We start from the raw sequence: 24,162 nt of genomic DNA on the forward strand, positions 1-24,162 counted from the left end.
ACCTACGGGCTCGGCCGAGCTGGCCTGGTGTGATTATGGTGATTTGTCATTTCCGAGGGCGGTGGTACAAAGTTGCGTTTGTTCTGGACATGTGATGCATAGTTGGAATGTGTACTAAATTAGTATTGAGAAATAAATTTGCAAGTATTATAAAAAAAGACGACTTTTTTCTGTTTTTTAACCATTTCACGAATCCACCATTAGCCTAATGGCTTCGATTTAGGAGCAAACCACCTTTCTGTTTAATTTTTTGCACAATCATCAGGGTCTATGTCTTCGTACTCGCTATACTAAGTCGCGATGGGCCAAGAGTTGCATAACTGGCAGTCCTCCTGGGTCGCATACACAACTTGCCGGCAAATGTGGAGAAGAACACCACGAGAGTAAGTGTGTGTAATTTATACTTGGCTCCCATTTGGTCTCGAAAAACGGACTGACTTGCCTTACCAGTAAAATAGTTGGTCTGGTTTGTACACAGCGAGAAAAAAAAAATTTAAATTAAAATTACATTAATAATTATAATTTTATTTTTTTGGAGATTTCAAAATTTATCAAAATGGTTCCAAAATTAATTTTAAATATTTTCTCCTGTGCCCAGAAACCCGGGCCGCGGAGACAACGCGAAACGAGTATCAGTACCGAGCGACCAGCCAAGAGACCCGAGACAAGTTTTGCTGGTTTTGCGGTTTTAATGGTTGGGAATAAAGAGATCAATTGCGCTGCCAATTGTACTGTAAGGTCGGTCGGTTGGTCGTGTGGTGCAGATTTCATTTTATTGTTGGTTGTTTGACTTTTCGGGGTTTAAGGAGGGCAGGGCACGAATTTAACGGCGTTTTGCAGATTTTGTTGTGTGAAAAACTTGCCATATCACTTAAAAAAAAAACAGTTCAAAATACATTTTTCAAAAATGTATACTTTTGATGGTGTTTCATAAGATATCTTATTGATGATATTCTGAACTATTCTTCAATAGTTTGGATCTGATTATCGGACCAGGTGACTCAGATCGTCTTGTACCTTTCAGAGAAATATTCCCCGGCCTAGGATCCCATGGGAAGTAAAATTTGTCAAATATTAACGGCTGGATTAAATGCATTTTAAATATTCATCGATGCTCTGTCGATTGCTGTAAAATTCATGTTTTGTAGCCTGTTGCAATTTCGAAAAAAAACCACTTAGTAATTTTCGAGAAAATCGTATTTTTAAATTCAATGGTAAATAATTTCAAATTTACACCTTAAAAAGTTGTGTAAATTTGGTAGGTGAAATTTTGAACTGTTCCTGTTTGCATAAATGTCTTATATGCATTTTCATCACTTTTGAATTATTAATGCAGTTTGGTTCGAATCGTTTGCTCGTTCAGAAAAACCAAAAATATTCAGTTCTTTGTTATTCATATTGCTTAGGGTGCCCAGAATACGGGACTTTTTCTCAAAACCTCGCTCCACAAGCTGAATATTGTTCCTTGACCTATTTTAGGACTCTGGGCCAAATATGAGCAAACTCGGTTAACATTTACCCATTGATACTCGGGGGTGAAGTTTGTATGGGAAAAATCGAAAAAATGTATGGAAAACCCAATTTTCTTACAGTTTGGTCTACACGGTGCGCTACTTACATCCAAATATTCCCAAAAGTGAGATTCTCATTGGAAATTTAATGCTCTACAACTTCGTAGAACATACCAAAGCTGTAAAACTTAATCCTGAAAAGTTATCAGCGATTTAAAAAAGTAAATTTTGTATGAAAAACATTTTTTTCACCAACTTTAGGCTCGGGTATCAATGGGTTAATCTCAACCAATTTCGCTCAAAATTTGCACAGATGCTTAAAATAACCCAATAAACCGTTTTCCGCTTGTGGAGCAGGGGGTCATTTTTTCTGGGCACCCTAATATTGCTCCGTCTACCGATGAATTCTTCAGTCCCTTCAAGCTGTTTGCTTCAATTCTCTTCATTTCTCGATAGATTCTCTTGCTTGAAGGATCTCTTCCTCGACGGTACCTTTTGCGAAACGAAACTTTGATGGATGTTTGACAGTTGTATGTTTTTGTTTGCTGTACGTTGCCTTCCATAGCAAGTTGAACTTTTCAGAACTCAAATGAGTGATGTAATGAACTTTGCAGCACTGTTATGTTTGGTGACGATATAGTTGTTTATGTATCAAGTTGCAAAAAGAGGATTTTTTCAGCACGAGTCGTACATTTATCTAACGAGGTTCACCGAGTTGGATAAATACGTCGAGTGCTGAAAAAATCAAGTTTTGCAACGAGTTCCATACAAAATTTTTTGCAATTCCGAAAAACACCCATTGAGTGAAATTTTAAGTCAAATTTTCTTGTATTTTATCAATAAATCGTTTCAATCAAAAAAATGTTGAAAAGTGTTACTTTCCGAAACAAGTGCTGAAAAGTTCAACTTTTCAGCACCCATTTCAGTGCTGAAAAGTAGAACTTTTCAGCATTTATTTTGAAAAGTGTTGCTTTTCGATTCTTTTATTTTTGGTACAGAAAAGTAGGCTATTTCGTCGTTCAAGAATGACAGGAAAAGTAAGAAGTTTCACGACGGAATTGCAAAAAGAAATCATGCCCACTCTCAACGAGAGAAAAAAAACATCCCCAAATCTAAGGCAGAAATTGTAAACGACCAGATCTTATTGAAAGAATGCCAAATAGTATTTTTTGAGGATATCAAGAAATTATATGAACATTTTTTATGTGTCCAAGCCCAAAGTGGTTTTCTATGTGTCCAAATTATGGTTTAATTATTGATTTCAAACTGTTGGAATTTTGGGATTTTTTGCGTGTTTACTGTTTTGGTTATTGGCTTATTGGTTGTTGATCTAGCCTTACGTCGTCCGTTGAAATTAAAAAAAAAAAATGGGGATAGAGGTTGGAGGCAATTTACGGAGTTTATCGATTCAGCAAAGTATTTATTCCACGAAACGTCAAACGGCACCTTATATAATAACGAATGTAGAACTACTTTTTTTTCATTTTGTTATTTTTGTCCATAATTTTAATCCATCATAATAGTGAAAATTCAGATAGCAGAAGTTATCTTGCAACTACTAAAAAAGTTATCTTGAAAGTACTAAAAATCAAAAAACATCGCTGCAGGATAACTTCTGAACCGAAAAGTATTTTTTTTTTCAACGAATCTGCAAGATAACTTTCGGCAAGATAAGCAGTTGGTTTCATAGAACCTGGCTTCATGATAATTTCGACTTTCCTCAGAATAATTGATAAAATATTTTGTATAAAAATGTTGCAAAATAATATAAATAAATTCCGTTCTAAAATATTTTACTTGCAAGATAACTTCAGTTGGTTTCATAGAACCTGGCTTAATTCAGAGTAATTGATGGAATATTTTTTATGAATAAATATATTAAAATAAATTCCGTTCTAAAATTGTTTACTTAGAACGGAATTAAGTTTAATTAATTTATTTAAAATATTCCATCAATTATTTTTAATAAAATCGAATTATCTTGCAGAATGTTATTTTGCAAAAATCGAGCTGAATCAAAAATCGAATTGAAGTTATCTTTGCGAGCTAAAGTTATCTTGCAGATTCGATGATTTCAGAAAAATCATCGCAGCAAGATAACTTCTGTACCGATCTTGCAGCGATGTTTATTTTTGATTATTACACTCAAAAAAATGAGTTCGCGTAAACGTGAACAGCCTTCATGCCAACGGGAACCAGGAAGAAAACTGTTCACTTTCATGGTGCAATGCACTATAAAAGTTGAACAGTTTTCTTCCTGGTTCCCGTTGGCATGAAGGCTGTTCACGTTTACGCGAACTCATTTTTTTGAGTGTAGTACTTGCGAAATAACTTCTGCTACTGTCATCAGGGGTGACATTATGTCTGGGGGGTGAGATTGGGTCATACAAAAATTATGAAATTTGTATGACCCATTCTCACCTCCCAGACCCAATGTCACCCCTGATGACGGCATTTAAAAAATTTCGTAGGTTAAGGCCATACAATTTGCGAATTTTCAATTCTATTTAAGAGCAAGTCCACGAGCAAAGCATACCCATCCCGCATCGACCTCAGCAATCTGCCTGAAATTTTCAGGGGTTGTCTATTTAATAAAATTGTCTATTTAATATGTTCAACTGCTTTACCCAAAGTGTTCTCAGTCTCAGATGGTAGTCCCAGACGTCCCCTATAAGCTGCAGGTCGAACCGAGTTGATATCTGGATGGAACAAATTTTTATTTGAGTTTGAAAATTATGCTATTTTTTCACTAAAATGCCAATAACTCCTTTAAAATTTAACCAATTGGGATGCTCTACCCCTCTTTCAGATGCATTATGAATTTTGAAATCGAATTGAATTTTGCCTAAGTTATAGCCCATTTAAAATTTTTTGACGTTTTTGAACCTTCAAACTTTGTGTCTCGATTTGCCCCACTTCCCGTTGACCTAGAATGCTCATATTTTGGCCAGATGCTAGTTTCATATGTACAAACAACTCCTGAAAATTTCAGGTAGATTGGTGAGGTCCAAACGATGTCCCATACAAAGGGGTATGCCCTGTTCGTGGACTAGCTCTTAAACAAAATGGTTTGCAAAAGTTTGACAAAAACTTGCATGCTAACTTCCCATGATCTACATCGAGAAACTGCTGCGTTTCTGCGCTGCGCCGCGATGACAGAAGTGAAAAAAATCGTTTTAAATACGCAGACTTTCCTGCGAGTTTCCTTTTGTAGATCAGGCTAATTATTGAATAATAAGGGTTGGAAACGTAGGTTAAAACAATTTAACCATCGACCATCGTGATTTAAAAATATTAAGTAACTAATCCGTCCTCGAAAATCGCTCAGATCATCCACAAACCAAACATGTCCCAACATGTTAGCACCGTCCTCGCCTTCATCGGCGAAACCTTTCGACCACGTTGTCGTTGTTGATGTTTTTGTTGTTCTTTTACTCTTGAGCAACTTGGGCTGGAGCTGCAGCAAAACCCCAGCTTCACACGGGATCTCCAAACCGAAAGGCAGCATGCTAAATGAATATATTTATGTGTTGTAGGTATATCGGTTTAGCCCGCGTTGGTTGGGTTTGCTTTGGTTGTCGGGGTCCGCCGTCGTATCTCTCTGCAACAATCTGGTCCGTTCGAGGGCCGAGACTCTTTCTCTCTCTCTGGGTTGGTCCCCTTCTAAAATACGGGCAAAACCGGATCTTAGAAGTCGTCGTCGTCGTCGTGTGGCAACGAGGGCAAAACTTGTGTGTAGTACAACGTGAAAATATTTGCATCACACATTTTTTTCGCTGTTGCGAATTTCTTCGCCGTTGTTGTTGTTGTTTTTGAGGCTGTCGTAGAGGTCGGGTTCCGGACCACCACGAGGTTTCTGGTGGAGGGTACGCGCGTGTGTGCAACATGAGAAGTGGTTCCCGGATCCGGACTAAACCGGAAAGTTAGGGGTTTGAAAATTATCGACAGTCAGGTTTGGGATTTATCCAGCTTTTTCAAAAAAAAAACTTAGAAATAATTTGTCTTGATGATGAAATTGGTTTTGAATTGATTTAAATTTTAAAAAGCTGGGTGTAAGATAAGATAATTTTTTGAATAAGTTTTTTTAATTCGTCAAAATTGCGCAAACTCAATAAGACCATTGTAGATATTTTTGTAACATAAACTATTGAAAAATATTGGCAATGGTCGAAAATATAAAAATCTTGCATTAACAAAACATAAAAAGCATTATTTTTTTTATATAATTTGTTTTGCCACCTGTTTCAAAACCATCCGGTCTCATTTGAAGAATGTGATAATTAAATTGTTGATGACCTCCCTACTTCGAAAAATCTCGCACATATTTGTTAATTTCGTTAATTAGCGTACAAGAAAACCATACTGGACATTTTTGGACTTTTTTGGACACCCTGTTTTATGTAAACTATTTTTTAAACAAGAAAGAATTATGTATCTTAGGTTATTTTTAAAATATAAAATTTGGCAGATTCATACTAGATTTGGAAATTTAAAATTTTACTACTGTCCAATTCTTCTGCCTTATTGGAAAATCTTTGAAAAAGATTTGGAATCATAAGACCTTCTCTGCAACTCTCCTTACAATTTTTTCAGCAATTTATACAAATAAAACAACAAAGCATACAAATGAGAAAGGGTTTAACTTTTCAGACACAAATGTGACAATATTAAATCAAATATTTTAAAATATTAATTCTCAATAATTTATTCTTAAAATTTCCCGAAATTTGAGACTTTTTATTTACTTAACTTCGAATATATACATTTTATAAATAGTTAATAATCTTAGTTAAGCAAACATTTAATTGTGATTTTATTCAAATTTAATATAGCAACCTTATCAATGGTCTGTTTGACATTATCAATTCAATTTGCACATTTTCAGACGAAAATTTGTAAGAAACGACTATCTATTTAAGATGAATCATAGACTAGCATTGAAGACTGTGTACCCTTTTTATGTTTCTAGTAATTTTTACCAAAAAAAATTTTTTTTTTTAATTCATTTTACAACCCAGAAAGAAACTACATAATTTGATTGTTTTTTACAAAAGGTTCATAGTTGTTAGGTCTACATTTTCCTATGATATTTCTACAACATCTAATTATTTCATTAGGACTTTTTTAAATATATATAAAAAACTAGAGTAAAAGATATACGAAATCGAAATTATATCCACTTGTGCCAACCAGAGTTCCCAGCAACCTGCAAAACCTCCAATTGAAGTCACTTTCTAGGTTAATCGGGAAAACCATAGCATTCAAGCCGAAGAATGCCCCATTGCTTTGCATTTCTCCACCTAAATCGGATAGAAAGTATCTCCTCCGTGAAGCCTGCAAGTTCCACGATCGGCTCCACTTTACCAAACAATTCCGAATTAATTACGGTCACTGTCCGCTGTGCTGGTAGCAGCATCGACTCGAGAATGGAGATCGTGCGATGCGTTCAAAATCCATCATCGACCAGAAACCAATATCCGATTGGCGACGCCAAGACAAGCGATGGCGGGGCGGTACAAAGTCATCGTTGAACAAATCGGGGCCTACTTAGCTAAACCCATCGCAGTAGAGAACGAAAAACGAGAGAGAGGCACGCGAAGGCAAACGGTACGGAATGGGGTCCAGTTCAGGTTGCGGCGAGAAAAAGCCAACATTGTGGCCTCTGTACTGTTGGTGGAACCTAAGTTATGGCACAAAATAGCTCACGAGATGGGCATGGACAGCGCGGTGTGGTGTGTGAAGGTATGAGAAAAATACTTGAGAATGGCGATGGTATTTACAAGAATGGAGGGTTGAGGTATTCGCTGTGAGTATCGATATCGATTAACGGACATTAAATAAGCTTTAAGATGACGACTTTCATCATTTTACTTCTTTGACAATATTTTGGAAAAATTCTTCTACAATTTGTTGTTTAGACATCAAACTATTGATAAGTGAATAATTGTATTGCCAAATAATAGAAATTTTAAGACCCATTTGTTTTAAAACAAAAAATCAACCGGCACATGACGTTTCTCCACTACAACCTTGTCGAAGACACCAAAGCCCTAAAACGTCATCTAACTAAGTTAGATTTTGGTTGACACCCTGGAAGTTCGTCACCCTGTATGTCCATAACTTTAAAAGTTAGCCCTTATCAAGTACAACAACTCGTCCGAAGACATCATTTGTACGTTGTTCATCTTGCGCACGTCGCTTTTTGACGTTTGACCTTGAATAAACAAAAGATAGAGCCCGCAATGTAAATAATAACAAACTCGGTTTGTTTGCTTGACCATTATGTGCATTTTCCCGAAGTTTGGTTGAATTTGGTTGCCGGAGTCCCGAGTTATTATTACCAATGTTTACATAGTCGGGAATGTACTTGTGTCAAACGCGTTCTCACCTGAAATCCCTTTGGCCAGTTGTCATACTTGCAGTGCTAAGTGACAATTTGAGACACACAAACAGACAGCCATTTGTCGAATTTTGAATTCAGAGTCGATAAGCATACATGAAGGTGGGTCTACAAGCTTTCTGTTAAAAGTTCATTTTGGGAGCGGTGAGGTAGACAAAATAACAAAAATACAATTCAGAGTGAATTCGGAAATTCGAATGGAACTGCATTCGATTCGATCACTAAACCATGTGCTTTCAAAAGACGAACAATGTGGTTAAAATATCTTACAGCTCTGGAAGACATAATTCCAAATCGGCCATTTGGCGGCCATGTTTTTTTTATAAAAACATTCAAATCTTGATACAGAATGTTTCAATCAAAAAATGGGTTTCTTTGTGTTGTTTGTAGATGCATTTTACATATCGTGATTATTTTTTCATTTCAATTTACTATTTCTGGACCCTGAATGCAGAACCATCATTGACAGTCATTGTCCCAAAAGTGAAGGACACCTTCTACGACTGTTGGGCTACGGACCATCGATTCGGACCAGTTCCTCCGCAACCTCAACACAGCCAAATTCCTGGCCGACGGACTTGTGCTGCCCCGCTAATGGGGGATCGTAGCGTTCAACTGCTACAGGAACGCTTCTAGTTTGCCACCGCCAATGTCCAATAAAACGCACCACTTAGAAACACTCGCACATACGAAAACTGCGTTTATTACACTTAGCAAATTATATTAAATAACAATTATCGTTGGTTACAAAAGTTAAAATGTCCGGTGTGCCGGAGTCCCGGCGACCCGGTTCCCGTTGTCCTGAGCAGACCTTTTCTGACTTACTTGTCCTAGCTGCGATCTGAGACCACAAGCCCTAAAGTTGCCCTTCGGGCCCTGGCGATGTTTTATAGTTCGGGTTCTGATGATCATGAGAAGAGAGTACAACTCTCGGTTCAAGCCCATTTTCCCGCGTAAAGAAATATCTCACACAAATCGATTACCCAAATCTCACCGATACAATATCCAGGGTTGAAGCCTCAAACATGATTAGCTTACAATCAAACAACTACCTTAATTATTGACAACTGATTTTGAAATTTACCATTTTCTAAACACTTTTTAGACCTATTTTGAAGACAACACACTCACAAATTCCAATTTAATTCCATTTGGTAGATAATTGGAAAAATAAGTCGAATAGTTTTGGTTATCTTGACATAATAGCCTTATATAGGTGTTTGAATCAGGCTATTGCCAATCTTATTTCAAGATTTTCACTTTATTATTGTAAATTTCCCTAAAACATGTTGAAAACCCGAATATGAGCTTTTTAGGTAAACTCTTCAACTCATTGTTTTTTTTTATAATCAAATATAGCATTTTTAAGCTTTTTACAAGATTCAGTCGACTCTCTGGCTGTCGATCTTCTCGATATCAACATTGCTCCAGCTGTCAAGATATTTGTCAGCCCCTTTAAGAAGCATGCTTTGATTTTTCGTTCTATAACTGATACATCCCGCTCCTGCCGGTCCCTTCAATATCGACAACGAGAGAGTCCAGTATTAGGTTTTTAGGACCCTATTTGTGTCTAACTTTACGTTCAAATTTTCAATTGAACTTAACTCATTTCTGGAGAAAACTGAAGAAGAATTGATATAAAAAAATAAGTTGCGGTCTTGCATTATTCCATTGCAAAGGTATTTAAGATGTTTATGAAACCATCATGAAAGTTAAACTTCGAGCGTTATGAATTTATAATTAGTACAATATAGACAAACAAAACTGAACCAACCAACAAGCGCATTCCCCAAAGTTATCCCACAACATCTGTGAAAACAACTCGCTCCCAAGGCACATCACATGCACGCACACACATCATAGCGCACATATCCCAATCGATCAATCCCCATCCATCGAACAAGAATCCCACAATTTTATCTAAACTATCTTCAACACTTCATCTGCCCCGGCCCCACTCTTCCCCATGTTTCCTTATTGAGAGTGCTCAGAAGACCTTTCGCACTCCGTCCGTCCGTCCATCCATCCATCCAAGCCGAAGCCAGTTAACACAAGCCTGCTCTTCTACTTCAACTTTTGCTGCCTCTAGCCGTTCATCACAGCGCACAAATTCCAGCATCATAAATGAGGCCCCACAGGCACAAAATAAACACATGCGCGTACTCTCTTCTGCCTTCCGACAACGGCGAAGATGGTGGAATTCTGGAATGTCCCGAAACTTACCTCCAAACACTTTCGGCAGAAGGTATGCTGGCAGGGAAGCACCTTCGAGGACGTATCGAGCCGTTCCAGACACACGGAACACTCGAGCAGGTCGTTCAGCAGGCGTTCATCCATGGTTTTCGACTTGACTTTTCCTAGTAGATTCCTCTGTGTAGATTTATTTGCTCATTGGTTGAACTCCTGTATTGCACAATTTTCGGCCTTCTTCGATGTTTTCAGCACTTGCCCTCATCCACCTTACGCACTTTTTCGGGCTCCTTTGATTCCTGCACACAAAACCTGTAGCACCTCAGGTATTCTGGCTTCTTTCACTCCCTTTCCCCCTTCTGACACTTGATGTGTCTTCTCACCCCTTTTGATGGGTAAAAATTGCACCAATTTGTGAGATGTACGCTTACTTTGTTGTACGCGGCCCCACTCCGAACACCTCTCGAAACGGTCTTCGCTACTCAACCCTTCCTTGTGTTCCCTTCACCAAGCTACGGAATGCACGAGCTATCCTTGCGAACTCCCTTTTCCCTTCTGCATTGTGCCTGTGTCACACTTTTCTCCACACTGCAATTCCTTGAGGCAGTCGCCTTATCGTCAACCCCTTTGCGCCCAACCGCCCAACTGCCCTTGTATCAGACCTCTGTGCATAATTCGGACTGGGTATCTTCTTGAAGCCCCCGGATGTGGAGCTGTTACACCACCTTCGCCGCTCGCGCTGCTCTCTATTCCACGAATTTCACTGTATTCTTCTGAATTCTTCTTCTGGGAACCCCGGCCTTACCCCGTTCGCCACCGAACTGCCTCCGGGAGCAATTATCCCCGCGCGGAGGTCAATTTGGCTATTCGGAGCTATAATTACGGGCAAATTTTCATTAATGGAATTTCTTTCAGAATATTGGGCTCTTTCCCTCACACACCTGAACCACTCGCACTGCGAACCCCCCCCCTCTCGTAAAGGTATCCGTGTGTTACGCCCCGCGTCGAAGAAAAAACCCGAGAGAAGTGACCTGGCCTGGCCGAGGAGGCATTCTTGACTAAGCGCCTGGATATCGCAGAAGGCCGCGCGCAACCCACACCACAGTGGCAGCAGCGCCACCATCACCACCACCATCGTAGCGTGCCATGAGACGCGTATGAATGGGGGAGAAGAACTGTTAAGTTTGGGGTGGTGTGCGTGCGCGGTGCATGATTTCTTGAAGCAGGCCGATTCAAGATAAAAAATTTGTCTGTGGTCCCCTTGTCGTTTTGGCTGGGAAGAGGGAGGCCGTTGGGACTTGGCTGTGTGTTTGTGATGATTCTGCGATGGGCAGACAAGAGCGCTGTCGATAGCGTTGCGATTTGATTGTGTTTGGTTTGCACGGCAGAGTTGAATGAAGGGAGTTTCGGGATGAATGGTTTCGCGCGTGTTTGTGTAAACAGGTGGGACGAGGGGGTTTTTAAATTTGTTGAAGTGCTGTGGATTGAAATTTTTCAATAAAGGTAAAAGGTATTTAAAAATGAAAATCATATTATTTCTTACAAAAAAAAAAACACTAAAATAGCTAAAATATCAAAATAAGACAGTGACAACGAGAAAAACTCTCCAGCTTGAAAATTCCAATTGTTTGTAGGAAAGAGAGTTGCTCTATTGCTCTCTGTGTTGTCTTGAGCATGAAATAATAAAAAAGATGCATTTTGAGTACTATTTTTCATTTGCCATTTTTTCATTATATTTGATATTTAGGGATTTATTGTTTTTTTTTAAATGGATTTCTAAAAATTTATTTTTTTTTTTTTAAATTAAATATGTCTTTATTGAACTTTCTTATAATAATTACATTTCATTTACATTCTAAGTGGTATGGCTACATGCTCTTCATCTTTGTTATATTTTTCGTTTTCTTATTAACTGTTCACATTCATTTATTTACTTCAAATTGTTTTACATTTTTGCATTGAATCGAATACATTTGGGTAAAAAAGAAAAAAATCACTTTAACAACTAATCCTAACTTAAAACTAAAAAGCAAATTCATTGAAATATTCAAAATCATTAGAACGAGTAAACTACGAACTGTATTTTAAGATAAATCCTCCAAGCGTTCTTACTTGTTCCGCACGAGTTTTGCAACCACGCAGTGTTGTTGTCATCTCGATGAAAATGTTCAAAAGTTCTTGTGGTGAAAACAGGTCACTGCTGCCTTCATCCGTTGATGCTGGTTGGTTTTCCTCGGTTGCTGACTGAAGCCAGGAGGTGTTGTATTCTCTGCAACTTTTTGCCGCTGATTCAACGGCAATGGCTGCAGATTTGGAACCACTCGAACAGGTCCCGCTCCTGGTGACGCCAAAGCAGGAAAATCCACGTCCGTGTATGCTGGTGGTGTTTTGCGACGGTTTGGTTGGTGCCTCGTCGTCGCTTGCTGCCGAATTTTCACAAACTCAGCTCGTTTTGGGCAGCTTCGATTCTTGGTAGAATGGTCGCCGCCGCAATTGAAGCATTTCGCTTCGATGTTCTCGTTGATTGTTTGGCAAGCTTGAGTTTTGTGCTCACCTCCGCAGGTTGCACAACGACTCTTGATGAAACAGTTCCTTCCACCATGTCCAAACTGCAAGCAGTTCGAACATTGCGTCACGTCACGGTGCACTGGACGATAACGTTCCCAAGTCACGATGATGTTGAAAATTGCCCGAACGGCTTTCAGCTCAGACGGCGTTGTCGATCCTTTCTCGAGATGAACCAGGTACAGTTGATCACGATACTTGATGTCCTTGTTGTGTCTCGTCATCTTGAAGACTTCGATCACGTTCAACTTAAGAGTTTTTAGCTCTTCTTTCAGCACACTCACATCCATGTCGTACAGGCCTCGGAGGACCTGTTTCATGGGGCGTTTACCTGGATCGTCATGGCTGTAGTATTCAATCTTTGTGTTGTTCAGGAAATCCCGAACGTAGTTGTAATCCTTTCTGGTAGGTAGCAGAATTTTGAGTCCATCAGCACACAAGCGAATGGAAGCTCGTAAAGCACCAGATTTGATAAACCCGGTCAGCCACTTTCGCACCGAATCCGATGACGATGTTTTCACAAAAATGGGTGGCAACTTTTCCCGCCGTTCAAATTCTTCCTTCTCACTCACGTCCACAGGGAGGGTAGCGAACTGGTTTCCAGACGAATTTTGAGCGTCCTTGCTCAAACTGCCTGGCTTTGCAGGTAGCGCTTCGGCATTCTTTAGCTTCTTCAAATCTGCCGATCCTGCTGGTGAGGACCGCCTCTTTTTCTTGCCGTGAGGCATTTTTTGCACTTTTAAAGCACTTTTCAGGAGCTAATATCCAGGAGTACCTCACTGATCGGTGGTCCACAAGGGAGAAATGGATTTCTAAATAAATGCTCGTTCAAGGAACATTTAAAATTGTTTTCAAGCTATTTTTTATTGAAATCTTGACTCAAAAAAACCAAATGTTTGTGGTCAGCCGATAAACTGACCATCGAAACCGTTCAACTTTTCATTTGTCACTTTTTCGTTTGACACTTTTTAAGTTTGTACCCCGCTGGTTGGTCAAAGTCAAACTAAAAAGTGACGAACTGTAACTTTTTACACGGCGCTCACGCACACTATCAAAACAAAAGTTTGATAGTGTGTGTGAACTCCGTGTAAAAGGGGTGTCAAACTAAAAAGTGACCCCGTTCGTTTGACAACAGTTGGTGTCAAACCATCGAGGTTTGAGTGTACCATTTTGGAAGCTTTGAAATTTTTGACTAAAATTGATAAATCTCCTTTATTTTTATTTCAAAAGGTCCTATGAACGCGCATTGTTTTATTAAAGTATAGTGTAGATAGTATAGAGTTATCTAAGCCCGCTCTCACGCACACTTGCACACCATTTGTTTTGCTGGCAGGTACAAAATTTAACCTCAATTTTTTTCGTGTACGTATACGCAATACATGCGCACGTAGATAACTCTATTCAACAATTCAAGTTCCTTGTACAAACTTTTCGATTTTTTAGCTTTTCTTTGTTTTATTTTATTTCTATTTGTGTAAAATCACATTTAAAATAGTTGTGCAATCGAAATTGAACAAATAAAAAGACATTTTCCATTGTTTCTGTTATATTTACAGTCATTTCAATGTATTTTCTTAGATAAGGTTTATTTCACCCTTCTGATGTTCTAATCTGGATTTTATTGTAGAAGTCCAATGAATTTTTTACAATTTTTGATTTTTGTGCTATGAAGGAATGCAAAAAACAATTTTTTTACTTTATTTCATTGAACCTTTAGGGACCATCCACAAACCACGTGGACACTTTTTTGGAATTCTCAACCCCCCCCCCCCACCCCTCGTGGGCAATTTTCCATACAAAAAAAAACTTTTTGTATGGAGCGTGGACAATCGCATACCCCCTCTAAAGTGTCCTCGTGATTTATGGATGGTTCCTTAAGAAACTTAAGAAATTAGGGTTTTGAAATGGATTTGAGGCGAATCAGGGTTATGTTGTAGAGCAGCGATTTTTGACCTTGTTCTAGGCTGGTACCGTAAACTGGGGTGAGATTGATAGCTCGGGGTGACATTGATAGAAATTTGATTTGGCCACTAATTTGGATACATCCAATATAACAGTCACATTTTTGCATACACACAGAGAAAAAAAAATTCCAAAAATCGTGAACAAAGTGTTCAAATGCCATGGTACGCTTTAATTTTGATCTTTGACTAACAATATTTTTTTTCAACTCCGTCGTGGAACTACTTATTTCAAAATTGACAAACTTACGGACCCAATCCTACAACAATCTGATTGTAAAAATAGGCAACTTTTGTTGTAAATCGCTTAGTAGATAGTACTTTAGGGGATGAATAAAAAATTATATCGATAATTCCCGTAGTTTCGAAAATACTAAAATATCTGTTCCAAAAATCTTGGTGTGAAAGCTCTGGTTGATGTGCACCGTTAATTTTCCTGTCATTCTTGAACGACGAAACAACCTACTTTTCTGTACAAAAAATAACAGAATCGAATAGTAACCCTTTTCGAAACAAATCCTTAAAAGATCTACTTTTCAGCACTGAAATGGATGCCGAAATTTTGAACTTTTCAGCACTTGTTTGGAAAAGTTATACTTTTCAACATTTTTTTGACTTAAACGATTCATTGACTCAATGTATGGACATTTGTTCTATAACTCTGTTCAAAGGGTGTTTTTCGGAATTGCAAAAAAACGTTGTATGGAACTCGTTGCAAAACTTGGTTTTCTCATCACTCGTCGTATTTATCCAACTCGGTGAACCTCATTTAATAAATGTTCGACTCGTAATGAAAAAAACCTCTTTTTGCAACTTGTTGCATAAACTCCTATTAAAAGATAATAGATTAATTAAAAGAAGTTCCAACCATGTTATATAAAGCCTCGACAGAAGCTGAGGGGCAAGACACTCTGTTGAAATATTTCAATTTTATCCACTTCATCTCTGCTGTCAGTTTTGGATGTTGTAGATGTTTTGCCTCGAATGTCAAAAATAAATATCTTTATTATGACTTCCAGGGAAATATTTTTGTTAATGGTTTTGTGTAAATAGTTACATAAAACTGCAGTGTTTTAGAAAAACAATAACGTTTATTGACTATTTTTTGCTGTTTTAATGTGATCGTGCACGATGGAGAACAATCTCATCTGTCGTTTGTGCCTGTATAACAATGAAAATATCCTGCCAATTTTTGGTGAACCACAGCGGGAGGCCAAGTTGCAGGAGAAATTGCTGCAATATGTGAATTTGGAGGTATGGTTTGAGTTTTGACTCAATAATGCTTTTGTTCACTAATGAAATGTGTTTTACAGGTCAAAGAGGACGACCCTTTGCCGAAGCTGATCTGTTTGAAATGCTTCCAAACGATAGAGAGCTTCCACGCGTTCTACCAGGAGGTAACCCAGAATCAGACCGTGTTCGAGTACACGACCCAGCCGGGAATCATGGTGATCAGCGATCAGGACTCGCACACCACTTATATCTTGAAGGAGGACGAAGTACTCGCTGGAAGTCAGCAGTCATGCATCGAGATGGACGAGCTCAGCATGGAGACGATTCAGCTGCGACCTTCGACGTCTTCAACTGCCACGGTGCAGATCAGCGATCAACGGGTAACGTTGGTTCAGCTACCGCGGGATGTTGTCGTTGGGTCAGCTAGGAAGACACAACCTTCGGTGACTTCGTCTGGACTTCCGACTTATGATGAGTCGCAGAAGAGTCGGCAAGTGATTGCAATCGTTAAGGATGCACTTGGGGAAGAGAAGATCATCATCGATCGGTTGGAGGAAACGGAAGAGGAGAGTGGGATCCCAGTGATTATCGACCAAACGGCGTCGGTGGAAGAACCACAAACCTTTACGCTGGTTCATGAAGATCCAGAGGATGTTAAGGTAGCGCTGGACAGTGAAAATGACGACGATGACGATGATGACGAACCGGAGGAAGAAATCCTCCAAATTGACGATTCCGATGACGAGCTTCAGCCGGAGAAGCGAAGCGTGTCAAACTCGAAAGATTTCCCTAAAAAGTTCATTCAGGACGGTCAGCTTGTGGTCCGAGGGAAGGAGCTGTCGGCGTTGATGGGCCGGTTTTACGACTTGACGTGTGAGTTTTGCATGGAGGGTGGCAAGGATGAGGACGAGATTGTGAGCTTCACCGAGATGGATCTGTACCTGGCGCACTGCAAGGAGATGCACGCGACCAAGGGCCACGTGTGGTGCTGCAGCGGGCGGATCATCAAGCCGAAGATGATGGCGATGCACATGGCGCGGCATCTGCAGCCGGAGGCGTTCAAGTAGGTTATATCTTTAGGGTATATTTTTTATTTATAGTTTTGTTTTTTTGGATATTCGGGGGGTTATTGCGACATATACCAGCCCAGTTCAAAATAATATTTGACGAATTGTGCATACCAGGAGGTCCAAGGTACTTTGGGAAAAAATCCTCTGTAGGGTGCAAGACGTTCCGAAGCCTCTGGTCTTGCCTTGAAGTCGTTTAATTTAGACGCAGATGATTATGTAAAAGACATGACCAAGTAGACAATGAACATTTCCAGAAATGTAGTTATTATCTATAATATTACTTGAAATGTTGATATAACTTTAGATTCAGCCCCTGGAATATTATTTCCGTAATTTTAATTCTACTTCTCAGATGTCCCGAGTGCGGCAAGGTGATGAGCACCCCCCAGATCCTTCAATACCACATCCAGAACCACCGCCCCGAGGAGGAACGGCCACTCCAGTGCCGCCAGTGTCCGCGGCGCTTTAGCTACGGAAGTGCCCTGCTGGCGCACGCCCAATCGCACTTGCCGGAGGCCGTCCGGTCGCGCTACGTTTGCGACGACTGCGGCAAAAACTTCAGCTCTGCTTCCAAACTCGCCGAACATTGGGCGGTTCATGGCGGGACGACGGCGGGAACGAGTGGCGACGGGTCAGACCGGAAGTCCCAGCAGATGATGACGTACGTGTGTCAGGTTTGCGCCAAGCAGTTCACCTCCAAGAGCAATCTGACGTACCATTTGACGACGCACCAACCGAAGATCCACCAGGTGCAGTGTGAACGGTGCAAGAAGTGGCTCCGGAACAAGTTGTGTCTCCGGAAGCACATGGTGCAGCACTCGGACACCCGCCACCAGTGTACCTACCCGGGCTGTGAGTACTCGGCCGTAAATCTTCAGTGTCTGAGGAACCACATTCGGGTTCAGCACTCGGACGTGAAGCCGTTTGAATGCGATGTGTGTGGGAAAAGCTTCAAGTTGAAGAATACACTGCTGAATCACCAGGTTCAACACACTGGCGTTAAGAAATTTGCTTGCGAGTTTTGCTCGCGGACATTTGCCTCGAGTGGGAATTACTACGCGCACCGGAAGCGGATGCACCCGCAGGAGCTGGCCGTGCAGAAGAAGCGCAAGGAGGATGAGGAGAAGTAAGTAGAGATTGTTGTTTATGTTTCACTACCAATCAGCGAATCAGCGTCAATAGCTGTCAAAGTTTTTAGACAGGACAGTGAGCAAGAGAGTTACTCTCTTTGCTTTCATTTAATTTGCTCTGCTTTACTCTACTCAAACAAGAGGAAACTGAAAAAAGAGAGTTGCTCTCTTGCTCACTGTCTCGAGTCGAATATTAAATATTTAACATAGCCATCAAACTTGAGCGACATTTCTTTCCATTACAGCGAATTCCGGAAAACCAAGCTTCTTTCCAAGTCGAAATGAAATGACGGAAATTTCTCAACACAAAAATATCAAAACACTACGATGTCGATCGTCATTAATTTATTCCGAGCTCCATCAGCAAATCAGCAGTTCGGGAAGCCAGGATCATCCAGTTTGGTAGTCGAATTTACACTAAATACAACAACTTCCACTCACAAAAGCTAGCCTTCTCCAGGTTGTTGGTTTGTCCGATAGAACAACAAAGAAATACCCTAACTTGTCTCCCAGCCGAATGAGGCGCTTATTCCTCCGACTTGAACTTGCCACCGTAGAACGGGATGTAGGTCACGATGCAGCGCCAATCGGTCAGGTACAGTCCGATCAGGGAGCCGGCCGCTCCGAAGCCGACGGCGGACGAGATCCTGGAATCGAGAGACAAAGAAATGGCTAAAATTAGCATGTTTCAAAAGATAACTCTATCAGCTGCTGTTCAACCCTCGTAATAAAGCATATTCTGCTTCAAAAACCACTGTCTAACAACCAGGGTCTGACTTTACCACAAATAATTCTTAGATAAACTAGTTAAAATACCAAAATTGGTTGAGGAGATTTATAATTTTCTGGATTTTATAAAATTATATAACCACTATTGTCTTTTGCGTCGATTCTTAAATCCATCAAATGTCCGTTAATCCACCAATCAAACATCACAATCTATTCCAAAAACAACTCCACTTACCACTTGGTGGCCTGTTCGGCCTGTTTCGGTCCGATTGGGATCCTCATTTTGGATAGACTTTTGCGCGGACGATCGGAACGAAAATCCTTGGACTGCTTCTCCTCGCTGTTGAAGGTGGCGAGCGAAATTCGTATGACACCAGAGGGCTGTCCAAAGATGGCTGTCAAAAAAGTACGAGAAAAGTCAATTTGCGCTACCTATGATGGGGTAGCGACGCTTCGAGTTGAGTTAAGGCGACGCTTGCTGAGAGCGCTTGAAATGGCGGGTAAACGATGCTGGAGGCTTTCCCCTATTATTTTTATTTTTTTTATTTTGAATATTTGGCGCTTTAGAATTTTTTATTTTTTCGTTGTGAAAAAAATAAAACTTTTCCTGGCAATCAAGATTTTCTATACACTTTTGAACCATTCTTTGAATTTACACGGAGAAAAAAGAGTTCCCAAAATCGTGAACACCCGTTCATGAAATTGGGAACCACGAACAAAGTGTTCAAATTCCATGGTACGTTTTTGAAAATCGTACCATGGCATTTGAACACTTTGTTCGTGGTTCCCAATTTCATGAACGGGTGTTCACGATTTTGGGAACTCTTTTTTCTCCGTGTATATTTCAGATGTTATGTGTGTATAATAAACACACATCGCTCAGAAAAAATGACCCCTTGATCCACAAGCGGAAATGGTTTTTTTTAACATTTGTGCCAATTCTATCGAGCTGTCAAATCTGCAACATGGAGTTAAACTTTCTGTAAAGTGTTCCATGGCACTTCGATAAGTTCAACTCCATGTTACACGCACACACTCTCACTTTAAATTTCCGTATCGAAATTAGTTCCGATTAACCGACTCGAGCCTGAAGTTGGCGAAAATATGTTTTCCATGCTAAAATGACTTTTTTATATTATTAATAACTTTTCAGGATTTTCAAAAAGAATCTTATATTTAGGAATATTCGGACCCTGAAGATAAAACCGTAAGAAAATTTGGTTTTCCATAATTTTTCCCATATAAACCTAATTTTCGAATATCAATAGGAAAAAGTTTACCGATTTTGCTCATATTTTGCTCAGAGTCTTAAAATAGCGTAAGAAACAATATTTATCTTGTGAAGGGAGGTTTTGAAAAAAAAATCCAATATTCTGGGCACCTTAGTGTAGTGTAAATTTGTATTACTTTAATATCTTACCATATTTTATGCATGTATTTCGCATAAAGCTGTTCATAAGTAAGACAATCGATATCCAGCTGTCAATAAATTTTTCAGTCCCTTCAAAAAGCATGCTTTGATTTTTCGTTCTATAATTTGATACCTCCCGCTTTCGACGGTCCCATCAGTATCGACAACGAGAGAGTCCACTGTACAATTATTTTTGAAAGTTTTTGTCGCCCTCCCCCCTTCTACCTCGAATCATCCCGAAAATCAGGGGGGCAAAATATTTTTCAGAAAACTTTAAAATTCCAATGGAAATTCAAGAGCAAAAGCAAACAATTAAAATCAATTTATATTGCATTCCCCAGCGTTTAGCATATTTTTTGCATGTTTGGTTTTATTCAAAAATCCTTTGAATTTTTGAAACTTTTCGATGTTTTCGATGACAAAAAAATTGAAAAATATTTGCATCGGCCTAATCAGTCCATTTGAAATACAGAAGAAAATGTTTAAAATGTAGATTAGAATTTGATTTCTTCCAGACAATTTTATGTTTAATATTAGGCAAATGGGTAATTCTCTACCAACTCACACGAAATCGGGAAAAGTTGCCCCGACCCCTCTTCGATTTGCGTGAAACTTTGTCCTAAGGGGTAACTTTTGTCCCTAATCACGAATCCGAGGTCCGTGTTTTGATATCTCGTGACGGAGGGGCGGTACGACCCCTTCCATTTTTGAACATGCAACAAAGAGGTGTTTTTCAGTAATTTGCAGCCTGAAACGGTGATGAGATAGAAAATTGGTGTCAAAGGGACTTTTATGTAAAATTAGACGCCCGATTTGATGGCGTACTCAGAATTCCGAGAAAAACGTATTTTTCATCGAAAAAAACACTAAAAAAGTTTTAAAAATTCTCCCATTTTCCGTTACTCGATTGTAAAAAAATTTGGAACATGTCACGAGTTATCGCGATTTTACGAAAAAAATGTTTTGAAAAAGTTACTTTTTGCGTTTCTCTTTGTTTCGTCGTCCGTATCTGTCGCGGGTGACGATGAACGGCCATGATCAAAGACGACCATCATTTTCTAAACTTTTTTTCGTAAAATCGCAATAACTCGTGATGTTTATAAGCAAACCCCTTATGTCTATATATCAAAATTTTTGTAATTGTCTGCTCTATAACTTTGTAGAACATTGTTACACTCTTAAAAATAATCCTGCAAAGTTAGAAAAAACACGAAATTTCAAAATGAAAAATTTTGTTCTAAATGAAAAAATTACCCTTCTGGGTCAATGTAGATTCGAAAAGTACATTAAATTTCCCTTAAAATGACAAGTTCCAAAAATTTTTACAGTCAAATAACGGAAAATGGGAGAATTTAAAAAAAATAGTGTTTTTTTTCGATGAAAAATACGTTTTTTCGGAATTCTGAGTATGCCATCAAATCGGGCGTCTAATTTTACATAAAAGTCACTTTGACACCAAATTTCTATCTCATCACCGTTTCAGGCTGTAAATTATTGAAAAACACCTCTTTTTTCGCATGTTCAAAAATGGAAGGGGTCGTACCGCCCCTCCGTCACGAGATATCAAAAAACGGACCTCGAATTCGTGATCAGGGACAAAAGACAAAGTTTCACGCAAATCGAAGAGGGGTCGTGGCAACTGTTGTGTGAGTTGGCGGAGAATTACCCAAATAATTTAATCAATCATATTCGATTCAAATTCAATTTTGAAATTTAGTTAAGAAAACATAAAAGAAATATTGATTAATAATTTGTTACCTACACATCAGTTTAAGAACTTAAGGCCATTGCACAGTGGTCTGAATCGCAAAATTAAGTGGAATTTGGATATTCCGAAAAATGGTGCCGATCCAGATCTTTGCTGTCTTCAAAGAAATTGTTGCTTATGGGAAGGGAGAACTTCTTGGGTGATTTAGAAAAAAATTTAAGAAATATTTTTGGGATTTTTTTGTCTTCTAGAAAGTTGTTGGGCTTGCCGAACCAAGCAACTTTTGTCGAAAAGACCAAAATTTTATTCTTTCTTTCAATTTATTTCTTCTACGACCAAATTCAGAGAAAGCAATTGGGCCGAATATCATTTCTCTCTAAAACGTAACCCTGAGTTGCTACGTCTAAAAAACTGTTTTTTGAAGGTTTGCTCAGATATTTTCACTAAATTTGGTCGTAGATTACGAGATATCTCTCATTTTCAACTGACGATACATTATAAAACAGAGAAACTATTGTGAAATTATCTGCTTTTTTGACAAAATTTTATAATCAAGGCTAAGATTACAAAAGGGCTAAAACACTTTTGTTATGTGTCATAAAATATTTTTAAATTGAAAAAACCTGTTGTCAAAAATATATATTGAATAAAATGCCTATAATGCGCACATTACAAAATATTTGGAAAGAAATTTTCGATTGTTAATTTCATTTGGCATTCATAATATATTTTAAATTTTTGTACGAACGTTCCGTACCAGATTTTGAGAGCGAGTTGTGGCGCTACGGCAAATAGTGTCCAGGGCATTCGTGGAAATACAATGTCCCATCCCAGAGGGTCCCGGAGTACCAAACCTTTTTAGCATGGTGCTCCGAACGAATACAACCAAAATCTCGGAGCGTATGGTGGTGTGTCCCCACGCTTCTTCCTCCCCTGTCGATTCAGAATTGTGTTGTTGTTCGAACACTCAGTGCTCAAACTCAACCCAATTACGAGTCATCTCTGCGATACGGCTTTACGCAGTAGGCCTGGCCGCTTTAACGCTTGTGATGTTTCAATGCATTTCGATGCAATGGGACCATCCATAAACCACGTGGACACTTTTTTACTTTTTTGGGAATCTGTTAACCCCCTCGTGGACAATTCTCCATACAAAAAAACTTTTTGTATGGATCGTGGACAACCGCCATACCCCCTAAAGTGTCCACGTGGTTTATGGATGGTCCCAATGGCGCACTACAAATGTTAATAAATGACAAGAAGAGTGCTAGGCGTCATCTAACCTAAGGCACTCTCCAGGATCCCTTCGAAAGATTGGCTGCGCTAGGGTCTGATTAGATTAGATTAGATAAGAACGTTCCGTACCAGATTTTGAATCAAACTAATCTCAGGTGCAAAATATGCCTTTCTTAGTTCCCTAAACCAGTGAAAAAAATTATTGGAGTTTTTATTTTTCGCGAACGATTATTTTGTTCGGATGGTCCAAATCATTAACTATTTCTTTTAGACCAAATCGATCAAAAAGTCTCTTCTGAAGACACAGATTAGTTTTATATTCAGCAATTCCACGTCAAAACATCAGAATCCGTAAACATCAGAAAATTGTAAACACTAAAATTTATTGTATATTGTATTAAATTGATGTAGGTTTTTGATGCTACTGCTTTGGTGGATTTTCCTACCGAAAAAAAATCCAGATTTAAAGTGCTAAAACTTCGCTCAAATCCATTATTGAAGTTCATTGGCAAACTAATTAGGTCCGTTTTTGTGTTAAATTGCGTTCGCAAAAACTAATTAAAAAAATCATATCTCCGGAACGGGTGAACCAATTTCAGTTCGTTACATTTCAAAAGCAAAGAGATTAGTTAGGCTTCCAAAAAAATAAAAAAGACATTTTAAAAACATAGTTGAATACACCTATCGATAGAATGAAAACTTAGCCTGCTTATAATATTTTTCTATGATTTTTCAGAATTCTGAGTAGTAAGCTGTGTTTTAAAAATGTCTTAGTATTTTTTTCTTTCAAAGCTGAATCGCCTTTTTTTGAAACGAGCTAAAATTTGTTCATTCGCTCCGAGGATATGATTTTTTGTAGTTGAAAAAAATGTTTTGCGGAAATCGTTGAAAAACGCCGTTTATTGGGCCATTTTATTTTGAATAGGACCATCCTAATCGTCAAACAATAAAATACGGGTCCAATTATTTTGGCCAATGAAATTCCATTCCAAATTTGAGCCAAATTGGAGTGCTTTTG

The 24,162-nt window shown here is 38.9% G+C and overlaps 3 protein-coding genes across 3 annotated transcripts in view; 1 reads left to right on the forward strand and 2 right to left on the reverse strand.

Annotated features, from left to right (window-relative positions):
* Positions 1 to 11,141, reverse strand: part of LOC6038122 (E3 ubiquitin-protein ligase SH3RF1) — a 33,766-nt gene extending 22,625 nt beyond the window's left edge. The window contains exon 1 of the mRNA XM_038255350.1: positions 10,135 to 11,141. Within this exon, the coding sequence (XP_038111278.1) occupies positions 10,135 to 10,248 (114 nt within the window). The 5' untranslated portion in view covers positions 10,249 to 11,141. The remainder of the gene's footprint in view (positions 1 to 10,134) is intronic.
* Positions 11,142 to 15,621: 4,480 nt separating this feature from the next.
* Positions 15,622 to 18,505, forward strand: LOC6038123 (transcription factor grauzone). Its single transcript, XM_038256026.1, has 4 exons — positions 15,622 to 15,881; positions 15,941 to 16,923; positions 17,283 to 18,056; positions 18,306 to 18,505. Exons 1-4 carry the CDS (start codon positions 15,759 to 15,761, stop codon positions 18,343 to 18,345), a joined length of 1,920 nt encoding a protein of 639 aa, XP_038111954.1. The 5' UTR covers positions 15,622 to 15,758; the 3' UTR covers positions 18,346 to 18,505.
* On the reverse strand, positions 18,389 to 19,184 carry LOC6038124 (cytochrome b-c1 complex subunit 10). Its single transcript, XM_038256027.1, has 2 exons — positions 19,025 to 19,184; positions 18,389 to 18,707 (listed from the first exon to the last, which is right to left on the reverse strand). The coding sequence occupies exons 1-2, from the start codon at positions 19,069 to 19,071 to the stop codon at positions 18,587 to 18,589; spliced, it is 168 nt and encodes a 55-aa protein (XP_038111955.1). The 5' UTR covers positions 19,072 to 19,184; the 3' UTR covers positions 18,389 to 18,586.
* Positions 19,185 to 24,162: the final 4,978 nt, after the last annotated feature.

The sequence above is a fragment of the Culex quinquefasciatus genome, chromosome 2, assembly GCF_015732765.1.
Source record: "Culex quinquefasciatus strain JHB chromosome 2, VPISU_Cqui_1.0_pri_paternal, whole genome shotgun sequence".
Classification (NCBI taxonomy): domain Eukaryota; kingdom Metazoa; phylum Arthropoda; class Insecta; order Diptera; family Culicidae; genus Culex; species Culex quinquefasciatus.

Excerpts from the sequence above, each read along its gene's own strand:
- LOC6038123 (XM_038256026.1), top strand. The coding sequence starts at position 15,759 with ATGGAGAACAATCTCATCTGTCGTTTGTGCCTGTATAACAATGAAAAT. Across the intron at positions 15,882-15,940 it reads TGCAATATGTGAATTTGGAG|GTCAAAGAGGACGACCCTTT; the intron begins GTATGGTTTGAG and ends TGTGTTTTACAG. Across the intron at positions 16,924-17,282 it reads CTGCAGCCGGAGGCGTTCAA|ATGTCCCGAGTGCGGCAAGG; the intron begins GTAGGTTATATC and ends TCTACTTCTCAG.
- LOC6038124 (XM_038256027.1), bottom strand. The coding sequence starts at position 19,071 with ATGAGGATCCCAATCGGACCGAAACAGGCCGAACAGGCCACCAAGTG. Across the intron at positions 18,708-19,024 it reads GCCGAACAGGCCACCAAGTG|GATCTCGTCCGCCGTCGGCT; the intron begins GTAAGTGGAGTT and ends TCTCGATTCCAG.